At 38.1% G+C, this 27,802-nt stretch overlaps 1 protein-coding gene across 1 annotated transcript in view; it reads right to left on the bottom strand.

The window, feature by feature from the left end:
* Positions 1-27,802, bottom strand: part of LOC124616392 (class E basic helix-loop-helix protein 22) — a gene marked incomplete at its 5' end in the record, with an annotated part of 84,899 nt that overhangs the window by 32,649 nt on the left and 24,448 nt on the right. The window contains one exon of the mRNA XM_047144698.1: positions 10,008-10,296. Within this exon, the coding sequence (XP_047000654.1) occupies positions 10,008-10,296 (289 nt within the window). The remainder of the gene's footprint in view (positions 1-10,007; positions 10,297-27,802) is intronic.

Raw genomic sequence — 27,802 nt, 5'->3', positions numbered from 1 at the left:
GAGGTCTATTTCAGTTTCTATCAGATAGACCAATGTCCCTGGTGCCTCTAATATTTACAGTTTCTTCTACTGCATGTTTCATAGATGCTTTATACACAACTGTCAAGGCACCTAAAAGTATTTTTATGTTCTTACTGAACTACTGGGAGGAGGAGGAAGGTCCATCAAACAACAAAACGTTTGAGCAGCCCCTTTTCCTTTTCCTATTGCATGCACTGCATAGACTAACTTCAAATTCACGTCATATGAACTATGCACAATGTTCCAAGTCATTTTTGAGGTAGATTTATTGCAGGATCTACACAGAACAACTAATTTTGACGCTAAACCCTTCCTGCTACTTTGTTGTTCAGTTATTTCCAGACAGCCTACACCATCCCATTGTTTACATTTCGCCACTTCCTTTATCAAAGAAGATAAGATGCCCACATCATCAACAACAAATCCACTACAAACAGTGTCACTGTTAGCACAAAAATTGAATAACTAGGTGGCGTGCCATGTGGGAGTTTCTTCCCTGAAGAACTGATACATAGGTTACTTTCAACAGTGTGGCTTGCTTGATTTGTGAACTGGTGACCATGGAATTTACTTTTATTGAATTTCTTGGTGAGTGGCATACTTCATATTTATTGCACACTAAAGGATACGTACTTCCACAAATATATGTAACACTTGGGCTACAAACATTCAGTAACACGTGAACAAACTGTTTCAGTGTAACAAAAGTAAATACAAGCAAAGATAATCATCTACAGACTCTAAAAACCTGCACTGTTACCAACATATACAATGTATCATATGTATAATTGCTGGAAACACAAAGTTCACAGTTCTTTTCGAAATAAAACTGGTTTTTGTAACAGAAATAAAGGAGAAATGGCGGCATACATGACCGTAACTTTAAAATCTGGCATATATAGGTCATTTTTCATTTGAAACCCTATAATATATTTATCAATGTAATCAGGAAAGACTATAGAATTTAATAAAGTCATAAAAAATTTTCGATTTTTCAACCATTTATAAGTATCCTGTATCCTTAACTGTGATGAATGAAAATAAGTGCTTGGATGATTTGTCATTTTTACTGAAAGTCATTGCTTGTTTTTTCTTTATAGTTTACTTAACTGATAACTATCTGATCTCAAAACATGCTTCTGAACATTGTTGAAGAAGATTTTCATACTTAAGTTAGTTCCAAAAACCCCGTTTAAGAAGCCAATGTTAATGTAAGAGCCTTAATTGTTGGTAAGATCATATCTTCTTTTTTTCATAAAGAGTGATTTTTCATAAATAGAAGCTTTTCTTTTATTGATCCCTTAACCAGCAGTTTATGGAAAAGCAGAAGTTAATAAGTTGATTGGTGACCCTTTTTTTTTTTTTTTTTTTTTTTTTTTTTTTTTTTTTTTTTTTTTTGTCAGGAACTTCACCATGACCTTAATAATGTCATTCTAAATAGTGAGAGTAGTTAAGGGTTAATTATATAGTTGAGGATTGCATGAGGCACATGAGGCAGATGAAAATACTCCTCACATTAAAATGAACATTGTCAGTTTTGAATGGAATGATAAGATTTGGGTGGTGCATGGGATGTGTTAATTCAGAACTTGGATTAAGCTTTATTTTTAATTTACTCAATCAAATTTAGACAGCATAAGTGTGAATAGCACCAAGCAATACAGGGATAATGCATTGCTAATACAGTGTATAGAATAGGTTTCTAAGATTTCTTTGTCTTTTGCTAATGTATACCTTGACTTATTCCACACCCCATAAAGTTCTCATGGTTGATGTGATCTACAGAGCATGATGAATGAATGAATTGGGATTATTACACTTATTACACATTTACTCTCTAGTGATATTTTTAGTTAACAATAAGAGTGAATTTAGGATGAACTGTGAAACTCAAAATCACAGCAATAGAAGTAAAAATAGTTCCCATCTAGATTGCATATGGTTCTGAATGGATTTTTATATTCTGCTACAGAAGTCGATTGCCAGTTGCTGACAGGCATCTGATAGCAAGTTGTTAACCCCCAGATATTCAAAAACAAAGCACAAGAGTACTTTATCGCTCAGTCATTCTATAATTTATCACACTATTTAGGTGTTACAACCATGCGTGGGTCTTAGCCTCTTCAACAAGTTTCCTCCACTCTGCCCCCTCCAGCACAGTTCTCTACCGTTCTCAAACTCTGAGAGATTTTATATCTTCTTCCACATTGTCTATCCCCTTCTTTTGTGGCCTTCCACTCTGTCTTCTTCCAGTTGGCTTCTATTCAAAACCTATTTAGTTGTTTATCCAGCACCCATCATAAGGACTTGTTCAAGCCAAGCTGTTCTCTTATTTCTTATCATTCTTACAATGTCAGCTCCTTGTATGAGGTGATCCACCTCAGTGTTCATTCTCGATCTCCAGAAACCATTGTTATCCAGAACTGTACCATAGATCTTGTGCAGAACCCTGCATTCAGGTATCTTGAGGTGCTGCTGATCAGCATGTTTCATATCTGTAGGTTACAACTGGCCTGACCATTAGCTCATAAATTTGAAGTTTCTGCTAGCTATTAATATTAGATCCCATGTAGTCAAAGTTCTGCACACGTTCAAGACTGATACCAGCTGCTTATAGTTTATCCAAGTTATTATTTTCCTTCCTGGTGATATTCACACTTTTAGTCCTCTTCTCACTAATAGCAAGGCCTCTAGGTAGGATGGCTTCTTTCAACTCACCTATTTTCTCTCTAGGGAAACTTTTCTTCTACTACAAGTTACTGCATCATCAGCATATGCACATATCTGGGCTGATTTTGCATGTATGTAACCAGATATTTGAAGCTTTTGATGGCTGCTTCAAGAGTTAGACTAAAAACCATTGTAAAGAGGGCTGTCTTGGCTTCTTTACTAATGCTAATTTACTGAGTTCTCCATCCATTTGCACTGCAGCCTTGCAGCCAGCCGATGTTGCTCAGTTAAGTGAAACATACTTAGATGGTATACCAAGCAGTAGCAAATCATCCAGCATTTCTTCCAAATCAAGACTATCTACAGCCTGGTTGAAGTCTACATAGAGGTTATGAAGCTTAATATTATGTTCAAATGCCTTTTCATGTATTTGCCTCAGCACAAATATCTGATCTGTTGTTGACCTATTAGGCCTTTCAGAAGCATGTTTGATAAGGCTACGTGATGAAACAAACGTAATAAAAGTATGAGGGTTGCACAGTTTGCTTCTGTGAATACGTTAAAAGACAGTAAGCACCTGTTTCCCAAGGAAAATATCTACAAAGGAACTGGAAAAAAGCAGGAACAAATGAAGCATACCAAACAGACCATATTCTGTTAATGAAGACGTGGGCATCTGGTATGTAAAATGTGCACATTTTTGGTTTGCTCCTTAGAAAAGGAGCTTGCTGCAATTCTGACCACTATCTAGTAGGAGCCAAAATGAGGCAGAAACTTGCTATGGCTGCCAAAGGGAGTAGTACCAGAATAAAGACATGGAATTGTAGAACAACTGAAAGATAGGTCTACTGTTCAAAGACTGTTAGAACTGATCGTGACTGGAGTTACAAATGAAAGACGGTGAACTATTAAAATTACCATTCTGACAATAGCACATGAAATACTGGGGAAAACAAGCAGATTAAGATACAAAGGCTAGTATGATGATTAATGCAGACAGGCAGTGGAAGAGAAAAATGGAAGCAAGACTGGAATGCTTAAACTGAAAGACTAGATCAAATCAGGCATTATACAGGGTGAGTCACTAACTATTGCCACCAAGAATAACTCCAAAAGTATGATAGGAGCTGAAACGTTTGTGGGACAAAAGGTGCATGGGACAATGGGGGCCATAGTATGATGTTGGTTTTTTGTTGCTAGGTGGGGTCGCTTCAGACATATGAAGGTCAACTTTTTTTTTTGTTTTTTGTTTTTTTTAATGAGATGCTATAGTTTGGTATTTATTTTTTGATAGCAGCTATCGAGACAAATCCAATGATGTGTACCAGTAAGGTCTTTGAAGGTCAACAAAGGTCAAAAAGGTGGCATGAATGTCCATTTACAGAAGGTGTTCGAAGTGATGACCATTGGTATCAACGCAGTGCTGCAATCTTTTTATAATGGATTGAGTTGTATTCCTTATCACATCGGCACTTATCGAAGCACATGCTCTGACAATTTTCTCTTCATATCTTCAGGTGTAGTTGGAGCGTCTTTATAAACAATGTCTTTTACGAATCCCCACAAGAAAAAAATCCAGAAGCATGAAGTCTGGCGAACAAGCCGGCCATGACACATCTCCTCTGTGTCCAATCCAATGATTTGGGAATTGTCTCTACAACTAATTTCTAGCCATCACGAAAAATGTGCTGGATACCCATCGTGTTGATACCACATTCTGTTCCTTGTTCCTAAAGGTATTTCTTCCAATAACAAACCTAATGCTTCTTGCTGGAATGTGGTGTACTTCTTACCATTAAGATTTCCTTCAATGAAATAGGGGTCTATTATTCTGTCCTCCAGAATCCCACATCATACATTCACCGACCATGGTTTTTGGTGTGCAACTTGCCACAGCCAACATGGATTTTCAGTTGCCCAATAATGCATGCTATGCAAATTAACATTTCCCTGGTTCATGAATGTAGCCTTGTCAGTAAATAAAATCAAATTAATAAATGTGTCATTCCTCTGAATCTTAAGTTGAGCCCATCAGCAGAATTCAATGTGATGCATACAATCTGTACCAATTAATTCTTGGTGGAGACTGATATGGTAAGGATGATATTTATGGCAATGCAGAACATGAACAACACTGCTCTGGTTCATGCCAGATTCCCTTGCGATTTGACGTGAACTAACACAAGGAGCTCGAACCACAGTGGCAAGAGTACCAATTTCTATTTCCTCATTAGTAACTTTCCTTTGCTGGATATGTTAAAGCTCCAATTGTTCTCAATTTATCATACACATATTTAAATGTATGACATGTAGAGTGAGTACATTGAGGATATCTTTCAGCATATATGAGAAGGATATTGACTTGTTCTTTGAAAGAATACTTCATGCACATTTTCTTGATTCAATGATACTAGTCTTACCATTCCTATTAGTGTTGTATTGCAAAACCATTGAATGACGTTTACATGTCAATGACATGTGAGATGGATATGCTGTATTCAGTGAATATTTACTATTTGCACAATATATTTACTATATTTACTATTTGCACTATATACGAGAGAGAACTGTCAGAGCATGTGCTTTGATAAGTGCTGAAGTGATAAGATTGCCACTCAATCCATGAAAGAAGATTGCAGCACTGCATTGATAACAATGGTCATCACTTTGAACACTTTCTGTAAATGGATGTTCATTCCACCTTTTTGACCTTTGTTGACCTTCAAAGACCTTACACATAATTGGATTTGTCTCGATAGCTGCTATCAGAAAATAAGTACCAAACTATAGCATCCCATTTAAAAACAAAGCCGACCTTCATATCTCTGACATGACCTCACCTAGCAACAAAAAAACCAATGTCATATTATGGCCCCCCATTGTCCCACGCAACATTTGTCCCACAAACTTTTCAGCAACTATCATACTTCCAGTGTTATTCTAGATAGCAATAGGTAGTGACTCACCTTGTATAATGAAAAGAGTACAGAGGCAGCAAGCATATGCAGGAGAAAAAAGGGAAGCATAAGGATAAAGATAGAGGAGCTGAAAGATCACTATCAAAGGAATGAGAGCAGAATGTTTTATAAGAAAGTTAAAGAAGGAACTCAAGAATACAGACTGAAAATAAAAGCATGTAAGGACAAAGAGTAGAATTTTCTGACAATAAGCAAGATGTTCTGGATAGGTGGAGAGCATAATTCAAGGGGATTCTGGAAGGGAATTCTACCAGGTCTGTGCAGCCACTCTGCTGCACTGCAGATCCAAAGATAGAAGAGTCCATATTAGAGGAGATACAGAAAGTTGTGCGCTGTCTAAAAAACTATAAAGCACCAGAAATGATGGACTAACAGCAGAATTGTTGAAAAATGAGTGAATTGGTCTCCATAAGCGAATACACAAATTTATCAAATTAATATGGGATCAGAGATGAATCCCAGACCTTAGGGATAATCCAACTGATTCATAAGAAATGAGACAACACTTCTTGCTGAATTACCAAGGAATTAACCTGTTGAATCTAACTTATAAGATTTTCTCTAGTATTATCAATAATAGGCTAGTTCCATATGCAGGAGAGATTCTGGAGGAATATCAGCATGGATTTTGGCCTAGTAGATCAACGCTATTTAAAACTCATCATTAAACAGGTTTCTAGCTTTTCCATTATTAGCTATAGTTGTCTTTGCAGTCAGTGGTTTCATGAATGCTTTACATGAATGTGACACATGAAGTAATAGATAAAAATGGCAGCTGTGTAGTTTTGGAGGAGGAACAGTGTCTCTTGTCTGAAGTAACCGCTTTACAGAAGTAGACTACAGTGGCAGCTTCTCCCTGTTCTGCAGACTTGACTCATTGTACAGCCTTGAATAATCTCTTTCATAATGGAATTAATACAACGTGATGTGAATAAATGAATGACTGAGATGTAGGTATGGAATTACTAGGCATGTCAGGAAAACAAACAAGAGAATGCAATGAAAATGAAGTACAAGCAGGCAGGATAACTAAACAGGAAAGTAGATGGAAGATGGACCTAGAACGTTTGAGAAGGTGACCTAGTGGAAAGAGGAAGATGACATTAAGCAGCATGCAGCAGCAGCATGAATGCATACCGCTGAAAACCTTTATCTAGGGAAAAACGTAGAGGAAGCCTTTACACAGAAGTGTATGTCAAATGGCATATAACCAACATAGAGACAGATTGAGAGGCCAGCACTTACCTCCAGGAGATGAAAATTCTGCTACTGGTGATAAAAATTTTCAAAATAGAAAATAGTAATTCTATATGCATGTCTTTTCAGCTATAGTAAGATTTTGTCCTCCTAAAAGTAAGTACCATACAACTCAGCCCCCTTATTATTTTAGCTATACAGCATCACAACCAAGCACATAGATCACACAAAACATATCAGTGAAAGCATGAGAAATTTCTCTAAGATGTGAATAAAAAGCAAATAAGAATAATGTTGTAGAAAGTTGTCAGAAGGGCAATGGAGACTTTTAATCACATTTTGTCTCCTATGTACTCGTAACTTAAGCAAACACAGAATATGAAAATTACATTATGAGATGAAGAATGAAATACATAACACATGTTGTGCATGAGAATATCCTAGGATTAGCAGAAAGAACAAAATAAAATATCACAGATAAGCAATTCTCGTGACTTAAATACATTATCATGTGAGTGGATTCTTCCAAATTTCAAATAAAATCAGGGTGTTTCTAAAAATATATTGGATTAAATTTAGACAAAATGTTTCATAGGGCATATGTTCTGCAGTGTGTCAGTAATTGTGAGGTATGGGTGCCGTAAAAATGTGGCACAGATATCCCTATTGCAACATACTGCAGTGACAGATTTTCTGTAACAACACCTGTACAACCTCATATGAAGTACAAAAAATGTGCCCCTGCAGTGTACCTCATCATTTGGTTCACAGCTGATGAGATCTTTGTCAACTTCAGTTTGAGTGTAATTTGCTTTTTTTAACTACACCTATCAAAGACAATACTGGTTCCCATGAGCTCACTGAAGTTAAGCACTGGCAAGCTTGGCTAGCACTCGGATGGGTCACCATCTGGGTCTGCTGAGTGCTGTTGGCAAGCAGGGTGTACTCAGCCCTTGTGAAACCAACTGAGGGGCTACTTGATTGAGAACTACTGGCGCCAGTCACGAAAACTGACAACGGCTGGGAGAGTGGTGTGCTGACCACATTCCCCTCTGTATCTGCATCTGGTGATGCCTAAGGGTTGAGGGTGACATGGTGGCCATTCAGTATCATTGGGCGTGCAAGGCCTTTTCAGACAGTGTTTGTTTGTTTTTATACAAGACAATGGGACCCAGAACTGAAATCTCATGCATTTATGTGTTTAGTCTCCTTATATTAACCTACAGGGTGTCTGGTTATGGAGTCACACAAAAAAATTAATGACATGAATGATCTGAAAAAGTTATGTTAATACCTGTAGAGCTGTTCAAGTGGATATGGGTATCATCAACCTGCACCAATTATAAAAGCATGTTTTAATGCAGAGTGAAGATTTTGTGATTTTGTTTATTAATATGGAATTAAAGCAAAGGTCAATATTGAGGTTAACTTTATAGCTGTTATTCGTCATAGTTCCGGTCAAAGAAAACCATCATAATGACCAGGAGAGCGGTGTGCTGACCACACGTCCCTCCTATCTGCGTCCTCATCTGAGGATGATACGGTGGTCGGATGGTCCCGTTGGACCACTTGTGGCCTGAAGATGGAGTGAGTGCTATTAGTCATAGTTTCACTGAAGTTGCTTTTGCCCTCCATTATCAAAATAAGCCAGTTCCAAAAGGACTAGTCTGATAAAGAATCTGTACAGTGGTGATTCTTGGCAATACTTCGCATACATGAAACATTGCCAACACTCACATCAAGCATAAAAATGTTAGGACTGACTGTGACTTTGAGCAGAACCCTTTGACTCTGTATGCCACATATGAAAATACCAAACAGGTAATTACATTGAAGAGAAAAAACTTCCATGAACACATACATGAGTTGTGTAAATATTTTTCCCAGAAACTAAGGTGTGGGGTTTTGTGTATGTGCTTGTGGGAACACTGTATACCAACACAGATGAAAGTTTCAGATTTACAAATTCCACCAGCCATCCAAAAAATTACGAGACAGATTTTATTCCTTGTGTATAAGTGATGTCACCATAGTAACTGTGGTGGCAGCTCTAACTAACAACTGTAAATAACAGATGTGCATTTGACTATTCAGTTTTTAAGTACATGTTGTGTGTTCACATTATGTCAACATTGCTGTATCACAAATCACAATGGAATAACACATCTAAATCAAGTGTTCAAGGCATTCTCCAGAATGTTTTGAAATAGAAGAAAGTGTGTGTACAAAGTTTGTCCTGCACTCCTTGACTCCTGAACAAAAACAGTGATGCATCGACACCTGCTGTGACTGACTGCAATGCAAAAAGCAGACAATTTTTTCTATAAAAAATCATCATGGGTGATGAGATGTGGTGCTATAAACACGAACTTACCATAAAAACATGAAGTGCAGAAATTCACATGGGGGATCAACACTTGGACAGCTTAAGAGACATTCAAGCCAGTGAGATGTGTAAGTTGAGCAATATGCCAAAGAAAGACTTTTCTCACATTTTCACGTTGTACAAATTTCCTACACATTATAGTCACATAGAGGGAGACTATGTTGAACACTTGAAGCATTAAAGTTACCATCTTAACTTTTCTCTATTTTTTATTAATCCAATCTGAAAACTTTTTAGACTTACAGGGTAGATCATAAATTATCGTATTATAAGCACAGTGCTGCCAGCAACATAGAATAACTAGGTACAGATCTTAGGCTATTAGGACTGAGGGCTTTTTTTAATTATAAATCTGAGAAGAACTTTTTTTGTGATATTTCTGGTCTCATCACAACCACTCATTTTATCATGGGAACAAGGGTTTTTAATTTATGGGGTAGGGTGCTTAATGAGACAGAACAAATTCTACTATCAAGAACAAAAAGAAATAACAAAAGTTATCTTGTTAATTTGTGTACACTAAAGCTATTGTTAGCATTGCTTATTGTTCTTCTACATGTGGAATGAATTCAAATCTGTGTGTAAACTGAATTGCTACATGTCTGTTTGCAAGACATCATTTGACCATTCATAAAAAATTTTTTGGTTGACTATGAAAACAGTTTTATTATGTCTGCAAGTCATGAATTATGGGTATGTACCACTAGGTATCTAAAGGCCTTATTTACAAGTCAATTAAACTTCTAATCACAGACCTGCATTAGTATATAGTTTTTAGCCAATAGTAGAGTGGCTATCTTGGACAGCTTCCGGACTGATGGTGAATGTGCATAGGGGATGACACTACGAAGTTCATCCAAGGCATCATTAAGATCATGCATCCGCCGTCGCTCACGTGCATTGATGTTCAGCCGCACCAGCTTTCCCTGGCGGGCTTTGGCTTTGTTGGCAGCCCCAGAGGAGACACCTACACCATTATTGGGGATCCCTGGAATGTTCCCACGTTGTTGCTGTTGATTTTGGTGTTGCTGATGGTGATGTGATCTACAAACATACAAATTTTAATGAAATAGTGTATTATTAAATTATCTTTGTGTTTCTAAACAGTGAACACTAAAATAGCTTAAAACTATGGAAGTGAAGTTTTCATTCTAAAGAAAGTCTATACTTCGTGGAAACTTTTATTTCATTTATGAGCTCTTTATAACAAGTTCACATGTTGCAAAGATAAAAATTAGAATGATATCCCACAGTTCAAATTTATATGTAAGATAAAATCACCAGATGTCAGTTCAGAGAAAATCAGCAGATGTCTCCTCAGGTTTAAATATTAACTGAAAACAGTATTATGCAAGAATATATGGCACTTATGCTGATTATATTCTAAGAACGTCTTTAAATAGTATAACAATGGAAATATTGGGGGTAATCACTCATTGTATAGTTCTGGGACTGAATGGCAGACATGCCCATGAATGAGACTGAGCTCACTGCAAAGTTTTCAGGCCAAGTCCTCCATCAGAGTTAAAAGACCAATAGTCACAAATACTCAGACACATAAACAGACACTGAAGGGAGAAGAGAGTGATTTCTTAATATAGGATACTAGGATACTAGGTATCTCCTAGATGGAGATGTCATAACTCCTGCATCGATTTTTTAAAAATGCAACAGTACACTTTTTTAACAAACTTTGAAAGGTCTTGAAATGAAGAGTATAGTGATACAAACCTTGTTAATGTTAGCCTTCAAACTTTTTCAAAATATCAGGGAAATTGTAAGGCAAGGTGACTGGAAGGAACTATTATGGTACAAACATCAACAAGAGGGGCACTCATGCTATAATCTGTCATTTTACCAAGCTTTTTGACTGCTATTTCCTTCCACAAAAGCTGCTCCCTAAAACATAAGGATGTACATACATTTGAAAGAGTTTTCCTAAACCCCTTCTAATCCTCAAGAAATTAGTTATAACTCCATTTACAATAATCTTAGCTGAATCTGTATTTAAATTGTATGAAGTAAGGCCAAGAGGAAATCTGTGTTACCTTAGTAGTGTAACTCTATCTTGTTGCTGACAGTAGCTGATGCGAGCTGCTGTGGCTTTTAGTTGTAGAACACCATCTGAGTCTTTTTGTGAAAGGATTAAATCCCAGATATAACAAGCACTGTAATGCTGTACCCATATTTTAAACAGCGTTTGAATGCCATTAGAAAGTATACCATTCCATTTTTTTAAAAACAAACCTACTTGTATAAATATTTCTGTTGCTAAGAAAATTACATAACCTGTGTGTACCATCATTTCTGAAAAACCTCATTTTGTTATCTGGCAATGGTCATGAAATAAAGGGTTGCTGCACCTGTTGCAACAACATGTGTTATTTCATATGTTGCACTGCCTTTCATGTTGCAGAATTTACCACCGGAGGAGCTGGAGTGGGTGGCAAAAAGACAAAAACCAAGAACAATGGAGGAAAAAAATCAAAATTTCATGAACAAAGCAAGGATTATTTGGAAAATTATTAGGTATTGAAGCAATAAGCTCAATAATGTACATGATATTCATTTCCATGATGACAATAGCTGCAAGAGAGATTGTGTGTAATAAAAATCATTGGCTGCTAAATTCAGTGAATTATTCCTAACAGTACTTGAAAACCCAGGAACAAGAAAGCACCTATCAAAGGCACATCTGATAAACTTGCTTTGTCAAGCATGCATACTCCACCACAGCAGATGCCAAATCCTCTGTCAGAGAGATGACAAAAATCAAGTCACTACAAAATAGTAGCTCTCTGGCAGACAAGATATTAAGATCATCTGATGACTTGGTAGTGCCATTAGCAACTTATCTATGAAAAACGACGAGTGAAGACTGTAAGTCTGAAATATGAAGTAGTAACACCAATTTATAAATGTGGAGCTAAGCAACTGATCTCTGATTATAAACCCATCTCCTTCCTCCCCTGTTCTCAAAAAGTGTCAATAAGGAAATTGACAGAAGAATACTGAACCATCTTTCTGAAAATAGTTTTCAACAATAACTCAGGTTGGCTACCATAAAGATTTCTCTACTGAGAAAAACAATATACAGGGTGAATCATCTAAAACCTGCTCCACAAATATTGTGGAAATTGGAAGTGCTATTGATGTACGTTTTTCACAGAATGAATTGGTAGCCAGGGGCTCATATTGTCAACCAGTCAACAGATAGCAATTATACTTAGAAAGTATTTTTTGTCCAGACATATACTTTTTTAAATGGAACTATGCCTATTGATTTAAAAATCTAAAAATTAGGCAAATTAAAATGTCAGTGGTGTTTGTCACAGGATTCTGGTACAATTCATTTTTGAGATATCATAGTTTGAAAAGTTTCCACAATGATACTTGTTTGTGCCATTCAACTGGCATAGCTGCTAAGTACAATGTTGTTATGTTTGCTTACAGCGTTCTTATGTGTTCCTTGAGAGCACTGCAACTTGCCAGTCAGTTACGGTGTGGTAGTCCAACCAGTACTTCATGAGTGGACGATGGGATTTACCAATGCAGAGAAAGCTGACATGCTCATGGTGTATGGGGAATGTAGGAAGAATGCAGTTCATTTTTGTACAGTGTATGTGGCAAGATATCCCAGTACATGTCAGCCATCTTGGCAATTATTTATCAGCCTCTTAAACAAATTATGTGAAAGCGATAGTGTAACACCTAGACAACATAACAGAAGGGGGGGAAAAAAAAATGTCGTGTGACTAGGGCCTCCTGTCAGGTAGACCGTTTGCCGGGTGCAAGTCTTTCGATTTGATGCCACTTCAGTGACTTGCGTGTTGATGGGGATGAAATGAATAACAGAAGGAAACAAGTGACAACAGAAGAAGGAGGCAATGAATGTTCTTGCTGCTGTAGCAGTTGATCCAGATGTTATCTCCTGTGCAATCGCACAAGGAAGTGGCATGAGTCAGGCAAGTGTCCTGTGCATTCTCCATTGACAAAGGTTGCATCTCTGTCACATCTCTCTCTATCAAGAGCTGCATGCAAATGACTGTGAGAATCATGGTAACTTCTGTGTATTGGCTTTAAGACAGGATACTTGAGATGTATCATGTATCTAGTTTAGCGATGAAGCCACATTTGTCAGTCATGAACAGGTAAACCATAGAAACATGCATTATTGGCCCATTAAGCTTCATCAAGTGGAATGTCAGTGTCCATGGAATGTAAATGTGTGGTGTGGGATAGTGAACCATCAACTCATAGGCCCATTTTTCATACACACAACACTGAACACACGTAAGTATCGCAGCCTCCTAACAGACCATCTTCTACAGTTACTAGAAGACATTTCTCTGCAGACTAGGAGGATCCTCTGGTACAAACATGATGGCTGTGCACCCCATAGTGCACAAAGTACTGCAGAATGTCTTCACAGATTGTTTCCAAATTGTTAGATTGGATGCAGAGGACCTGTAACTTGACTGGTACGTTCCCCAAATTTGACACCTGTAGACTTTTTTCTGTGGAGAAAGCTGAAAGACATTGTTTAGAAGGACATATACACTACACCCTATGATATACAATGACATATTACTGCAGCCTGCTTGGACATGACCACTGAAATGCTAGCACGTGTGCAACAATGGTTTCATACCAGAATGTTCAAATGTGTGTGAATTCCTAAGGGATCAAACTGCTCAGGTCATCGGGCCCTAGACTTACACACTACTTAAACTAACATATACTAAGAATGACACACGCACACCCATGCCTGAGGGAGGACTCGAACCTCCAGCGGGAGGGGCCGCATACCAGAATGGAAGCGTGTATTGCTGCTGCTGGTGGACAGTTTGAAAACAACCTGTAATGGTCAATTGATCCATTATTGGTCAGAATCCACACAACATTCTATGCACTTGTGGTTTTCTTTAGTGTGAGCTACCATGGGTATTGTACAAGTGTTGGTGTGACAATTTTTCAAAATAGTATATCTCCTAAATTACTTGCACTTGGGTCCTGCAACCAACACCTCTAACGTTCTAATTTACCCTACATTCAGTTTGTTAATGTCAATAGGTATTGTTCCATTTAAAAAGTGTATGTTTTCTCAAAAAATGCACTTCCTAAGTGTTATTACAATCTGTTGATTGGTTAACAATATGAGCCCCTGACTACCAATCCATTCTGTGAAAGCCGCACATTAACAGCACTTTCCATTTCCGCACTATTTTTGGTGGAAGTTTTACAATCTCATGAAGTAAATTCTAGCAGAACTAAAATAAACTGTTGGCATTTTCTGAGGCCATACCAAGGCCTTTGATTGGGCAGGTATGGCTAAAATGGTATGGCTAATGTGGTATTCTTTTATTTTGTTTTTGAATATTTTTGGATTTTCAGTTTCCTGCAAAATGTCTCCTGGCAACTTGTTATAATATTTTGGAGCAGAGTATAAAATTCTTATCTTATTAATAGAAAACAGAGGGTCACATTAACAAATGACACAACATGAATAAGATTAAATTCAGAGTGGAGCATTGCAACATGACTTCGAAGGGGTGAGAAACTGTTCTTGCATTGAACAGCAGATTGACATCATAGAGAGGGAAGTGGTTGTCAGCCTGAAGTTCAGGTACCGTAGAGCAAGAAGACATATTCCAAGTTCAAAACCACTTATTTAACATGCTGGCAAAGAGGAACATTCCAGCCAGCACTCCTGAAACCCAAAGTTGTCAAATCAGGGCTTCTGAAGAACCTTGTTAAACAAGAAAATTGGGACAAATGAAGTCTTTATCGCTCATTGGTGACACCCTGCCATTCCATTCTGCTGTGAGTTCTAGGATGAGAGCGCTTCTTTTAGAGAAATACTAACCAGCCAGCTCACATATATACACCCCTCTCCACCCCCTCCCCCAAGTCAGATTCTCATTTTCAGATGTTAATTGTATACAACAGTATCTAGGTGCAGTCTGTGCCAGCTGATGACCATGAGATAAAGACCACTCGCAGTACAATATGACGCAACTATTCGCCATCCTCAGACTTTGCTGCCAGTAGCTACAGGCCCCCACCTGAGCTGAAGTCTGCATGGTGTCAGATTGGTGCCCCTGCATCACTGGATCACATGCTGGGTGACTACCTTCTGTTGTCAGCCCCCTTTCTTGTGGACAGTGCATTCAAGCCTAGGCCAACTTGCTACTCAGCTACATGGTTGCTATCATCCAACCTGTAGGGGCCTCTGTTGGTGCAGATCACCACCTGGACAGACACACACCATCATATTCTGTCATGCTGGGCACCAAAGTTTAAACACTGTCTATCTTGTTGTGTTGTTGGCTGTGGCCATGGAGCAGCCAAGCTACAAGAAACTGCCATTGTCATCCCTCACTGATGGCACAGTGCTTCTGTCAAGCCTCTATGAATGTGCAGATGTCAGGAGCTGCAGCTTCCCATACATGTCACCTGACAGGTAGGCAAATCACTGATGCTGGCATGCTGCACACCTGTGGCCTCCTATGTTATGAGGTGAACTACCTTCTCTTCAGTTGTGGCTCCATCCTTGTAATTGACACGAATAAAAAACTATTATAAACAGGGATGTTTTGCTGGTGGTTCACCATATGATTCCAGTCACCACCATACCCGTAGCCAACATCCGCGCAGGGAATGGCACTCTATCCTGATTTGCCATAAGCTGATTAACTTTTTACTTTAGGGTCATGTCCCAACCCCTGCATTTTGGCATCAGAAGTGGCTACCAACCGTGGAGGAAAAATTGGGTTCGGAGAGCTCTACATTTGGATGTCAGAAGTATTTCGATGCCGACAGCTGCCATTCATTGTGAGAATTTTCCAGCTATGACATCACCTCAGCTCTGAGTTGCATCTTTGACAGTACTAATATGTTGACGGAACTTGTTATTTTTATTGCCTCTTATATTCCTGTGCTAAGACGTAGGAATCTGGAGGTACAGTTTTGAAAGCAGAAGGATGTGCGGATTTGCCTCAGTTCAAGAGTAGCACTAGAGAAGACTATTTATGGCCAGTGGGATGCAAGCAGTGTAATTCTCGGTCAGTACCTGTGACATGTAGTATGTGCTGCTGTTATGGGCTTGAGACACACCAATGTTCAGAGGTGAAATGGTTGCTCATTCATCATTTGAATTATTTCTATTCTTTTGTGTGTTCTTTGTTGTATCTTTTTTTTATGGATAAAGTTTTCACTGATGGCATGTGTCTAATTGTATTCGTATGTGCAGTGTGAAGAAAGATAGTGCTCTGAAAAGCATAAAAATGTGGGTTAGTTTAGAATGGGCAATGTATAACATGGTGAACAAGGAGTATGGCTCATCATTGTGAAGCTTGCAAAGTAGTAAGTATGAGCAGCCATTAAGGTGGAAAGATACCACAGGGGGCTACTCTGGACGAAATGTTACAAATTTTAGTGGCCCAAGTACCATGGTTACAAGCAGAAAGTGTAAGTATGTCTAGGAAAGTAAAGGCTGTGGGAGCAGACCAGGCAGCTATAAAAGAGAAAGTAAAAGTTGAGGAAAGGAACATAGTTTGCACAGTAGAATTACTCCAGAGTATGGGGAGAAAAAGCAGCAGGATTGGGACAATTGGTTGGTTGAAAACAGGCACATGTGTGGTTTAAGATGGCTCAGGGCCAATGTCTACTGCACAGTCTCTCTTAACTCAAGTGTCATTAAAATGTCAAGAAGTGTGTATGCCCTGACTAGTATCAATAATGCAGATAATAAGATTAAAACTATATGGGATGTTGTCAAATGGGAGACAGGACAGGTAGCTGCTGTAGAAGATACCACAACAATTCAACTAAATGACTAATGTTGTGACTGATAATTCACAAGTTGTGAGCACTTTTAACCATCACTTTCTAAATGTAGCAGCAAAAATGTGATTAAATAGTTCAGTTGAAGAAGCAAGGGAATATATTTAAAAAAGTTATTCTACAAAACTTTAAGCAACTACAAGTAGTGATAAAAATTCTAAAAAAACAAAAGCTCATATGATGTTGATGGAATTTCAAATGAATTATTAAAAGTTGTTCTAACATAATAAGTAACGTCCTTAGTGACAGGGTCAGTAGTAGAACGTTTTTGCACACTAACAAGTTATCATTTGGCATCCCACCCTCCTTCCCTATTTTCCCTTGTACACTTTCACCCATGTCAGTTTCCACCACCAATTGTGATATGCACTGTATACAAATCTTGCATTTCAGCACTGCTGATGCTCCTCTCAATTGGATGCCCCAAATGGCTGTTACTAATTGTGATACATCCTGTACAGAAATCTTACAGTAACAGCACCTCTGGCACACCTCTTGGCTTGGCACCCCTTGCCTTAAAACAGCCCTGCTTAGTGATATACACAATGAATCACTGGCATAGGGACATTTTTCACACTGGTTAAAATATGCAATTGTTAAATCTCTTCATAAGAAAGGTGGCAAGAAAGACTTAAATAATTGTCATTCAATCTCCTTATTTACATACTTTTCCAAAATCTTCAGAAAAGTAATGTACACAAGAGAAGTTGCACATTCAGGTTGAAACAATTTACTTAGAATATCACACTTCAATTCTAGAAGGTTTTCTCATCTGAGAATGCTATTTATACATTCACTCATCAAAAATTACACGCATTATATAATAAAATATCAACATTTGGAATTTTTTTGTTATCTTTCCAAGGGATCTAATTGGTTAGATCATGTTACACTCCTATAAAAACTCAAGTTTTATGGAATTGATGGATGTATGCACAGGTGGTTTTGAATCATACTTAACAAATGGAAAGCAAAATGTTGTGCTTAATAATTCAAATGAAGTTGGAAGTGTAAAAATGTTTAGTGTGATGGGAGAAACTACAAAGGGAGTTCCTTAGAATTCAATTTTAAGTCCACTCCTATTTCTTATATAATGTGTGGGGAAACAATGTAACCAAAAGTGTAGGGCAGAAAGGCAGCATCAAATGAAGGGATTTGAGTGTAGGAACTAGAGGTCACAGCTGCATATTTACGGCACTACATGCATCAACATCAGTTTCAGCTTTGTGACAGTCTTCAAGTCAGAAACTTGTTTGTTTGCCAGATGTAAACAAACTGCACTCTACACACTGTCGCCAGGTGGAACTGATGTACAATGCAGAACACTGGTTTTAAGTACCCTTTCAACATACTCATTTCATACAGTGGACCAAGTAGAGTAAGTGTTGTGAAGCAGGAACACGAAATATGGTTTCACATGGAATAGCTAAGTGACATGCACTAAGCCTATGGCACTGCTTATAGCAATGCAATGGCGGCTCATAGGATTTACCGGGAATGTTATCCACATCACAGAGTGCCTCAGAATCATAATTTTTTGTCAGTTGACAGATGTATGAGAGAGATCTTTGTGGGCTAATAAGTATGATACAGGCAGGAGATGCACTATTTGTACAACTGAGTTTGACAAAGATGTGTTACATTGCATACAGCAAGACCAAATGGCAAGAACCAGATGAATCGCTCATGAACTTGACATGGACTATCGTCATGTATGGCATGTCTTTCATGAGACTGGTCTACATCCTTTCCAGTGACAAAAGGTACAAGCCGTAGGTCCAGGTGACTTCCCTAGGTGTCTGCAATTTGTTGATTTGTCCCTACAATGAGTAGCACGACAGTCACATGTGATGTTTACTGACAAGGCCTGCTTCACCCATGAAGGCATTTACAATTCACAACAGCCACATCTGAGCACTGCAGAATCCTTATGCAACATATATCCTTGGTCACCAAGAGCAATTAACTGTAAACAAGCATGTGGGAATTGCGGATGACTTGCTCATTAGCTTCCATATGCTACCTCAAAGACTGAATGCTCACACACATGTACAGTCTGCCTCTTTGAGAAAAATGGTACTGTGTAGTACAGCCTTTAAACACAAAGATGTACATAAAATGACATGGACATCTCCAGATGGAAATACTTTTAAGCAAACTGATCATTCCTTAATACATAAAAGACATACATCCAACATAACTGGTGTTAGAAGCTATAGGGTCACTAATGTTCTCTCTGATCATTGCCTTGTTATAACAGCAATAAGAAGCTGAATATCTAATGCAAGGAAGATCTCTTTCAAGAAAATTTCATGTTGATAAGCTCAAGGAGTTCAAGATCATTCAAATATTTTCTGACCTTCTCAAGGAGAACATGGCATACATTCCTGACAGTGAGAGAATTGAGAAAATATGGAAGAACCTAGAAGACACTCTTACAAAATCTGCTGATGAGGGTATAGAAGAATAGATCAAGCCATACACAATGGCTGGTCTGATGAAAACTAGACACAAATAACAGCAATTAAAAATGAGATCTACAGGAGAATGCAAATGGTAAACCAAACCTGAAGATATGTAGAAGATTATAGAACTGCAAGAAGAGAAGAAAAGAGGTTACTCAAAAACAGAAAGAGAGAGAATGACAGGAAAGAACTGAAAGAAATGCAACAGCTATAAAGGATGACTGAGGTGAGAGCTTTTTATCAAAAGTCATATAAGAGCTGATAGGATTTCCAGTCTAGGACAAATTTATGTAGCACTTTAGGTGTGCAGTGAAGAAGAAATATTTATATAGCACTTCAGGTGTGTAGTGATGAAGAAATATATGAAAGATGAGCTCATCGTTTTGATGAACAGCTGAATGAGGGTTTAGCTGAGAACCAAGGAACCTTACCCTGTGTAAATACAAGGAACTCAGAAACAGAGAAACCAGCACAAACTGCTGAGAAAGTGGAGGCTGCCATCAGCAAGATACAGATAGTAAGACCCCAGGAATGGACCTAATACAAGCAGAACTCCTAAAAAATGCTGTAAAGGAATTTTTTAAACTTTTCCATGAGCTTGTAATTAAAATTTAGATAGATGAAAGTATTGCTGATAAATGGAACAAGAGTATCATATTCACAAGTCATAAGAAAGGCCACACCATGGAGTGTTCTAACAATAGGGAATTTGCTATTACCTATTGCATATAAAATATTCTCGAGCATTCTCTTTTGTAGGCTTGCACCCAATGTTGAAAATAATGTTAGTGACTGTCAAGGAAGATCTACTGTTGATCAGGTTTCACGATATGGCTGATACTAGAAAAGTGTAAAGAATTTGGGACAGATACACATCAACTCTTTATAGACTTCAGATTAGCCTATGGCAGTATTGACAGAAAGGAGCTGTATATAACAATGGAAGAGCGAGAGATTTATAATAAATTTATTTCCTTAGTAAAAAGCAGCTATGGAAAACACTTGGTGGACTCAGATTTAATTACATAATATGTTACAAAGTCCTGTGATCACAAAAAATGGAGCAAAGCAAAGAGGTACATTACCCTAGTTTCTATTTAATATAGCTTAAAAATGTTGCAAGAGATGCAGGCATCAGTACAAGACAGAGTGTTCTCTATAAATCCAATCAGGTGGTGGCATATGCAACTGATATTGATATAATTGTACAAATGCATAGGACAGTGAAAGAAGACTTAACAAGCCTACTGGGATGATAAATCTACAGGCACATGAAGTGAAAACTAAGTATAAGGCCGTAACTAAGAAAGATTATCATAATGAACATCATTTGTAAAACTGGTTCATGTAAGTTTAATGTTGTGTGTGGTAAACTATAAAAATGATATCAGCTGCAAAATCCAAAAATTAATATTGTCCATTGACAAGCACTACCATGCCCTCATAAATAAATAAAAAAAACTAAAGTTATAATGTATTAAGCTTTATTGTTAGTGAGGCCAGTGGTAACGTACAGTGTTCAAGTATGGACATTAACAGAATTTGATGAAAAGCAACTTCATATATCTGAAAGAAAGATATTGAGAAAAATTCATGGGCTAGTGGAAGAAAATGATTTCTGGAGTAGGAGATTCAGTTGTGAATTATATAAGGTATATAATGATACAGACATTTTCAGCTATGTTACGATTAAAAGGCTGGAATGGGCAGGGTATGTACTAGGAGCTAATGACAGACTGATTAAAAAGATACTCAACCCAGAGCCTGAAGGAAATGGGAGAGTTGATAGACCAAAGCTAAGGTGGGAGGAATGTGTCAGAGATGAGATAAGTAAAACTGGGATTCACAATTGGAAGTATTTGGCACTGAATAGGAAAGAATGCAATAATCTTCTACAGAAGGCCAAGGTTCACAAATGGTTGTCATGCCAATGATGATGATGATGATGGTGGTGGTGGTGGTGGTGATGGTGGTTGTGATGATGATGCTGGGTATGAACTAGACCACATGCTCATTTTCATTTTGTAGCTTTTAGAGTTGTGACATTAGAAGACCTAAAAGACTGTATACCAGGTCAGTAGGAAGGCAGTGGGGTTTCAGAACCAAAAAAATATGCATACTGACCATTCATTGGAATGTGGCAGATGGAGGTCTAGAATGTGAAAATGGGGGCCATGTCCCCTCACATCCTCTTCCCTTGTCTATACTGCTTTTATGTTTCCTATATTTAATTTCATGTCACACAAAAGAGAAAGTTATTAGCTAATAAGCAATAAAGAGTACAAATTTTCTGAAGAGTTCTTACTTTCCCGGTCCCAAATAATCCCACACACCATTAATTGTGAGTTCGTTTAAAAGGGGTTGGATGTCAAACCGGCCGAACGGATGCAGAAGAGGCACCACAGAATATTTTAATTCCCACTGTCCTGAATATAGGTTTGATGGCTTCCCCTACAAAATATGCATGCCTGAATTGTGAAATACAGTGTCGTGCAATAGAAGAATGCTGTGTGAAGAGGCGTGCCACTGCACTTTGGCACACTTAAGACCAAATAACATGACTTACTTTCCTCGAACATATATTTCTTATAGGCCTATATCAAACTCTTCAGAAAAATATATGCTACAAAATGAACACATTTTTGAAAAATCGATGTTTTTAAAATGTTTGACATCCTATCTCAAGCACTTGAGGGGGAAGGGCGGGACGCCACTATCAAGTTTTTGTCCTGGTTTGGAAACATCGTAGATGCCGGACTGCTTAAGGGTAGGCCCTACTCACCCATAAAAGTCTCACGGAGGAGTCTGGGAATTAATTAAATTAACATACTTTAATGGACTTGTGAAAATTATCAGTACTGAGGTAGGAGTTTATAATAAATAAATGAAGGAAAATCCACCACAAAAATTCCCTCTTATCACTTTGAAACTGCAGATCACATGTGCGTTTCTTTGTCTCTGTGTACAAATTGGAAAAAAATCACTGGTTGGACTGCACACGTTTTACGTTCGTCACCAGAAGAATAATGTGTGGTGGCGTAGGTATGGCATGAAAGGAGGGAAGAGGAGGGAGTGTCAGAATACTGCCTCTTCTCACATTAAGTTTATCACACTGTCTTCACATTCTTTAAATGTTGGATTTTTGTTACTATGGGGCAGAACGAAAGTTCGTCCATTGCTGTAGCACCAAGCCAGATCAGTCATGCTGGCAACTGTTGGGCATTGTGGGCCAGTGTGGGTGTATGTCATTGTCCAATGGACCGCATGTGGCTTGTGCTTACATAGCCATGAGACTAAACTGCTCACAGAAAGATTTGCATCACCTGCTTATTGATAAAAAAAATTATTGATAAAAAAAATTATTCAGATAGTTAAAGGGGATGAAACTTAATTTTAATGACGGACTGGAACTTGATAGTAGGAAAAGGAAGAGAAGGAAAAATAGTAGGTGAATATGGACTGGGGGAAAGGAATGAAAGAGGAAGCTGTCCGGTAGAATTTTGCACAGAGCATAACATTTAATCATCGCTAACACTTGATTTAAGAACCATAAAAGAAGGTTGTATATGTAGAAGAGACCTGGAGGTAGTGGAAGGTTTCATATTAATTATTTAATGGTTAGAAAGAGATTTAGGAACCATATTTTAAGTTGTAAGACATTTGCTGGGGCAGATGTGGACTCTGACCCCAATTTATTGGTTATGAACTATAGATTAAAACTGAAGAAATTACAAAAAGGTAGGAAATTAAGGAGATGGGATCTGGATAATTTGAAAGGACCAGAGATTGCTCATAGTTTTAGAGGGGATTAAAACTGAAGAAATTGAAAAAAGGTAGGAAATTAAGGAGATGGGACCTGGATAATTTGAAAGGAACAGAGGTTGCTAAGAGTTTCAGAGGGACCAGGTTGACTAGAACAGTGAAAAGGAATACAGTAGAAAAATAATGGATAGCTTTGAGAGATGAAATAGGGAAGGCAGCAGAGGATTACATAGGTAAAAAGACAAGGCCTGGAAGAAACCCTTGGCTAGTGCAAGATATTTTGAATTTAACTGATGAAATAAGAAAATTTAAAAATGCAGCAAACATAGCGTGCGAAAGGTAATACGCATGTTTTAAAAATGAGACTGACAGGAAGTGAAAAATGGCTAAGCACAAATGTCTAAAGGACAAATGTAAGGATGTAGAAGTGTATTTCACAAGGGAAAAGTTAGATACCACCTACAGGAAAATTAAAGTGCCCTCTGAGGAAAAGACAGGCAGCTGTATGAATATCAACAGCTCAGATGGAAAACCATTCTTAAGGAAAAATCGAAATTTTTTATGACTTTATTAAATTCCATAGTCTTTCCTGATTTATATATATATATATATATATATATATATAAGGAAACATTCCACGTGGGAAAAATTATATATAAAAACAAAGATGAGGTGACTTACCGAACAAAAGCGCTGGCAGGTCGATAGACACACAAACAAACACAAACATACACACAAAATTCAAGCTTTCGCAACAAACTGTTGCCTCATCAGGAAAGAGGGAAGGAGAGGGAAAGACGAAAGGAAGTGGGTTTTAAGGGAGAAGGTAAGGAGTCATTCCAATCCCGGGAGCGGAAAGACTTACCTTAGGGGGAAAAAAGGATGGGTATACACTCGCACACACGCACATATCCATCCACACATATACAGACACAAGCAGAGATATTTAAAGACAAAGAGTTTGGGCAGAGATGTCAGTCGAGGCAGAAGTGTAGAGGCAAAGAAGTTGTTGAAAGACAGGTGAGGTATGAGTGGCGGCAACTTGAAATTAGCGGAGATTGAGGCCTGGCGGATGACGAGAAGAGAGGATATACTGAAGGGCAAGTTCCCATATCCGGAGTTCGGATAGGTTGGTGTTGGTGGGAAGTATCCAGATAACCCGGACGGTGTAACACTGTGCCAAGATGTGCTGGCTGTGCACCAAGGCATGTTTAGCCACAGGGTGATCCTCATTACCAACAAACACTGTCTGCCTGTATTCATTCATGCGAATGGACAGTTTGTTGCTGGTCATTCCCACATAGAATGCATCACAGTGTAGGCAGGTCAGTTGGTAAATCACGTGGGTGCTTTCACACGTGGCTCTGCCTCTGATCGTGTACACCTTCCGGGTTACAGGACTGGAGTAGGTGGTGGTGGGAGGGTGCATGGGACAGGTTTTGCATCGGGGGCGGTTACAAGGATAGGAGCCAGAGGGTAGGGAAGGTGGTTTGGGGATTTCATAGGGATGAACTAACAGGTTACGAAGGTTAGGTGGACGGCGGAAAGACACTCTTGGTGGAGTGGGGAGGATTTCATGAAGGATGGATCTCATTTCAGGGCAGGATTTGAGGAAGTCGTATCCCTGCTGGAGAGCCACATTCAGAGTCTGGTCCAGTCCCGGAAAGTATCCTGTCACAAGTGGGGCACTTTTGTGGTTCTTCTGTGGGGGATTCTGGGTTTGAGGGGACGAGGAAGTGGCTCTGGTTATTTGCTTCTGTACCAGGTCGGGAGGTTAGTTGCGGGATGCGAAAGCTGTTTTCAGGTTGTTGGTGTAATGATTCAGGGATTCCGGACTGGAGCAGATTCGTTTGCCACGAAGACCTAGGCTGTAGGGAAGGGACCGTTTGATGTGGAATGGGTGGCAGCTGTCATAATGGAGGTACTGTTGCTTGTTGGTGGGTTTGATGTGGACGGACGTGTGAAGTTGGCCATTGGACAGTTGTATATATATATATATATATATATATATATATATATATATATATATATATATATATATATATATATATATATATATATATATATATATATATATATATATATTATAGAGTTTCAAATGAAAAATGACCTATATACACCAAATTTTAAAGCTCCACTCATGTATGCCACCATGCCCCCTTTATTTCTGTTACAGAAACCAGTATTATTTCAAAAAGAACTGGGACCTTATGTTTCCAGAGATTATATGTATGATACATCATATATTTTGGTAACAGTGCAGGTTTCAAGTGTCTGTAAATGATTATCTTTGCTAGTATTTACTTTTGTTTCACTGATGCACTTTTTCCACGTGTTAGTAAATGTTTGTTGCCCAAGGGCTACATACATTTGTGGATGTGTATATCCTTTAGTGTGCAATAAATACGAACTTTGCCACACATCTAGAAATTCAGTAAAAGGAAATTCCGTGGTAACCAGTTCACAAACAAAGCAAGCTACACAGTTGAAAGTAACCTATGTATTAGTTCTTCAGGGAAGAAACTCCCATGTGGCATGCTGCCTGGTGATTCAAATTTTTGTGTTAACAATAACGCTGTTTGTGGTGGATTTGTTATTGCTGATGTGGGCATCGTATCTTATTTGATAAACGAAGTGGTGAAACGTAATCAATGTGACAGTGTAGGCTGTCTGTAAATAACTGAACAACAAAGTAGCAGAAAGGGTTTAGCGTCAAAATTAATTGTTCTGTTCAGATCCTGCAATAAATCTACCTTGAAATTGACTTTGAGCATTGTGCATAATTCATATGATGTGAATTTGAAGTTAGTGTATGCAGTGAGTGCAATAAGAAAAGGATAAAAGGCTGTTCAAACATTTTGTGGTTTGATGGACCTTCCTCCTCCTCCCAGTAGGTACAGCAAGTACATAAAAATACTTTTAGGTGGCTTGACGTTTGTGTCTAAATCATCTATGAAACGTGCATTAGAAGAAACTGTAAATATTAGTGGAACCAGAGGCATTGCTGTTGCACTTGATGGGACATGGCAATGTCGAGGACATTGTTTGTTGAATGGTGTTGTAAGTGCTACTTCTCTGAAGAATGGAAAAGTTGTTGATGTTGAGTGCTTATCTAAGTATTGCCACATCTGCCGTGGTAACACTGAAGGAAATATTGAACATCAGTGTTCTAAGAATTATGATGGTTACAGTGGAGGTATGTAGTGTGATGGAGCTCTAAAAATATTTCAGAGGTCGGTGCCCGTTTATAACATTAGATATACGAAGTACCTAGGTGATGGGGACTCTAAGGCTTTCAATAAAATTAATGAGTTCAATGTTTATGGTAACAAAACTGGAGTGTTGTGGACATGTGCAAAAGAGGATGGGTGCTAGACTGAGGAAGCTATGAAGAGAAATGAAAGAAAAGTTGTTATCTGATGGAAAATCTCTGTCTGACTGAGGCAGATGGACAGAAATTGAAATAGACATTTTTCAGACTTATTATGGGCTGGCCATTAGACGAACTGCACCTCTGAATGATGTTACAGCAATGAGAAAAGCTGTATGGGCCACCTACTTTCATAAGTTGTCCACAGATGCCCACCCTGTTCACAGACTTTGCCCTAAAGGAGCAGCTTCTTGGTGTGGTTACCAAAAGCAAAAGAAAGTGGTCAAATTTACCATCATAAGCATTATCTTCCTGAGCCTGTTATGAATGAAATTTTTAGAGACCTGAGTGACCCTGTTTTGCTTAGTAAATGTCTTCATGGGGGCACTCAGAATATAAATGAAAGTTTCAACCACTTCATATGGGAAAGATTACCCAAGAATGTTTTTGTTGGACTAAATACATTAAAAGTTGGTGTACTAGATACAGTGATATGTGTTCAATGATGGAGTTACAGGAAGGTTGTAAGTCCTGACAAATTTAGGCATAGAATGTGGCTCTAATATGGGTAATCAATTGCATGTGTGTGACAGACAACGGGTGCATGAAGCTGAAAGATTCACTCTTCAAGTTAGCAAAGGAGCAAGAAGTGCCAAAAGGAATGCCAAGAGAAAGGTTGAAGATGAAGAAATGCTGCAGGATGAAAACTATGCTACAGGGATGTTCTGAGGTGCAGTTTAATTGGACTCATATCTTCATTCGCAATTTCCCGCAAGTTTTACTTTCCAGAAGTCAGGTACAAGTATTGCCTAAAGTTTATAAATCATTGCTCTAATTTTTTTCTATAGCTTGCAATAGTCCATACTTAAATAGTAGACCTAAGCTTAATTGCTGAATCAACTAAATTATAGAAAAATAACATTTTATTAGGAAAAAAATTATAAAAATTAAAATGTAAATTGTGATTATTTTTATCCTTGTAACATACATAATAGGTGGAATTAAATAGGTCTAGTACCTCAGCCATCAAGTCATGCATATCTGGTAAAAATTTGGTCTCCTTCTAACGTATAACACTGGATTAAATGGTACCTCAATGTGAGGAACC

This window comes from Schistocerca americana, chromosome 5 (genome assembly GCF_021461395.2).
Source record: "Schistocerca americana isolate TAMUIC-IGC-003095 chromosome 5, iqSchAmer2.1, whole genome shotgun sequence".
Lineage (NCBI taxonomy): Eukaryota > Metazoa > Arthropoda > Insecta > Orthoptera > Acrididae > Schistocerca > Schistocerca americana.
Note: the sequence above shows the minus strand (reverse complement) of the source record. Positions and strands in the feature narration are given on the sequence as shown.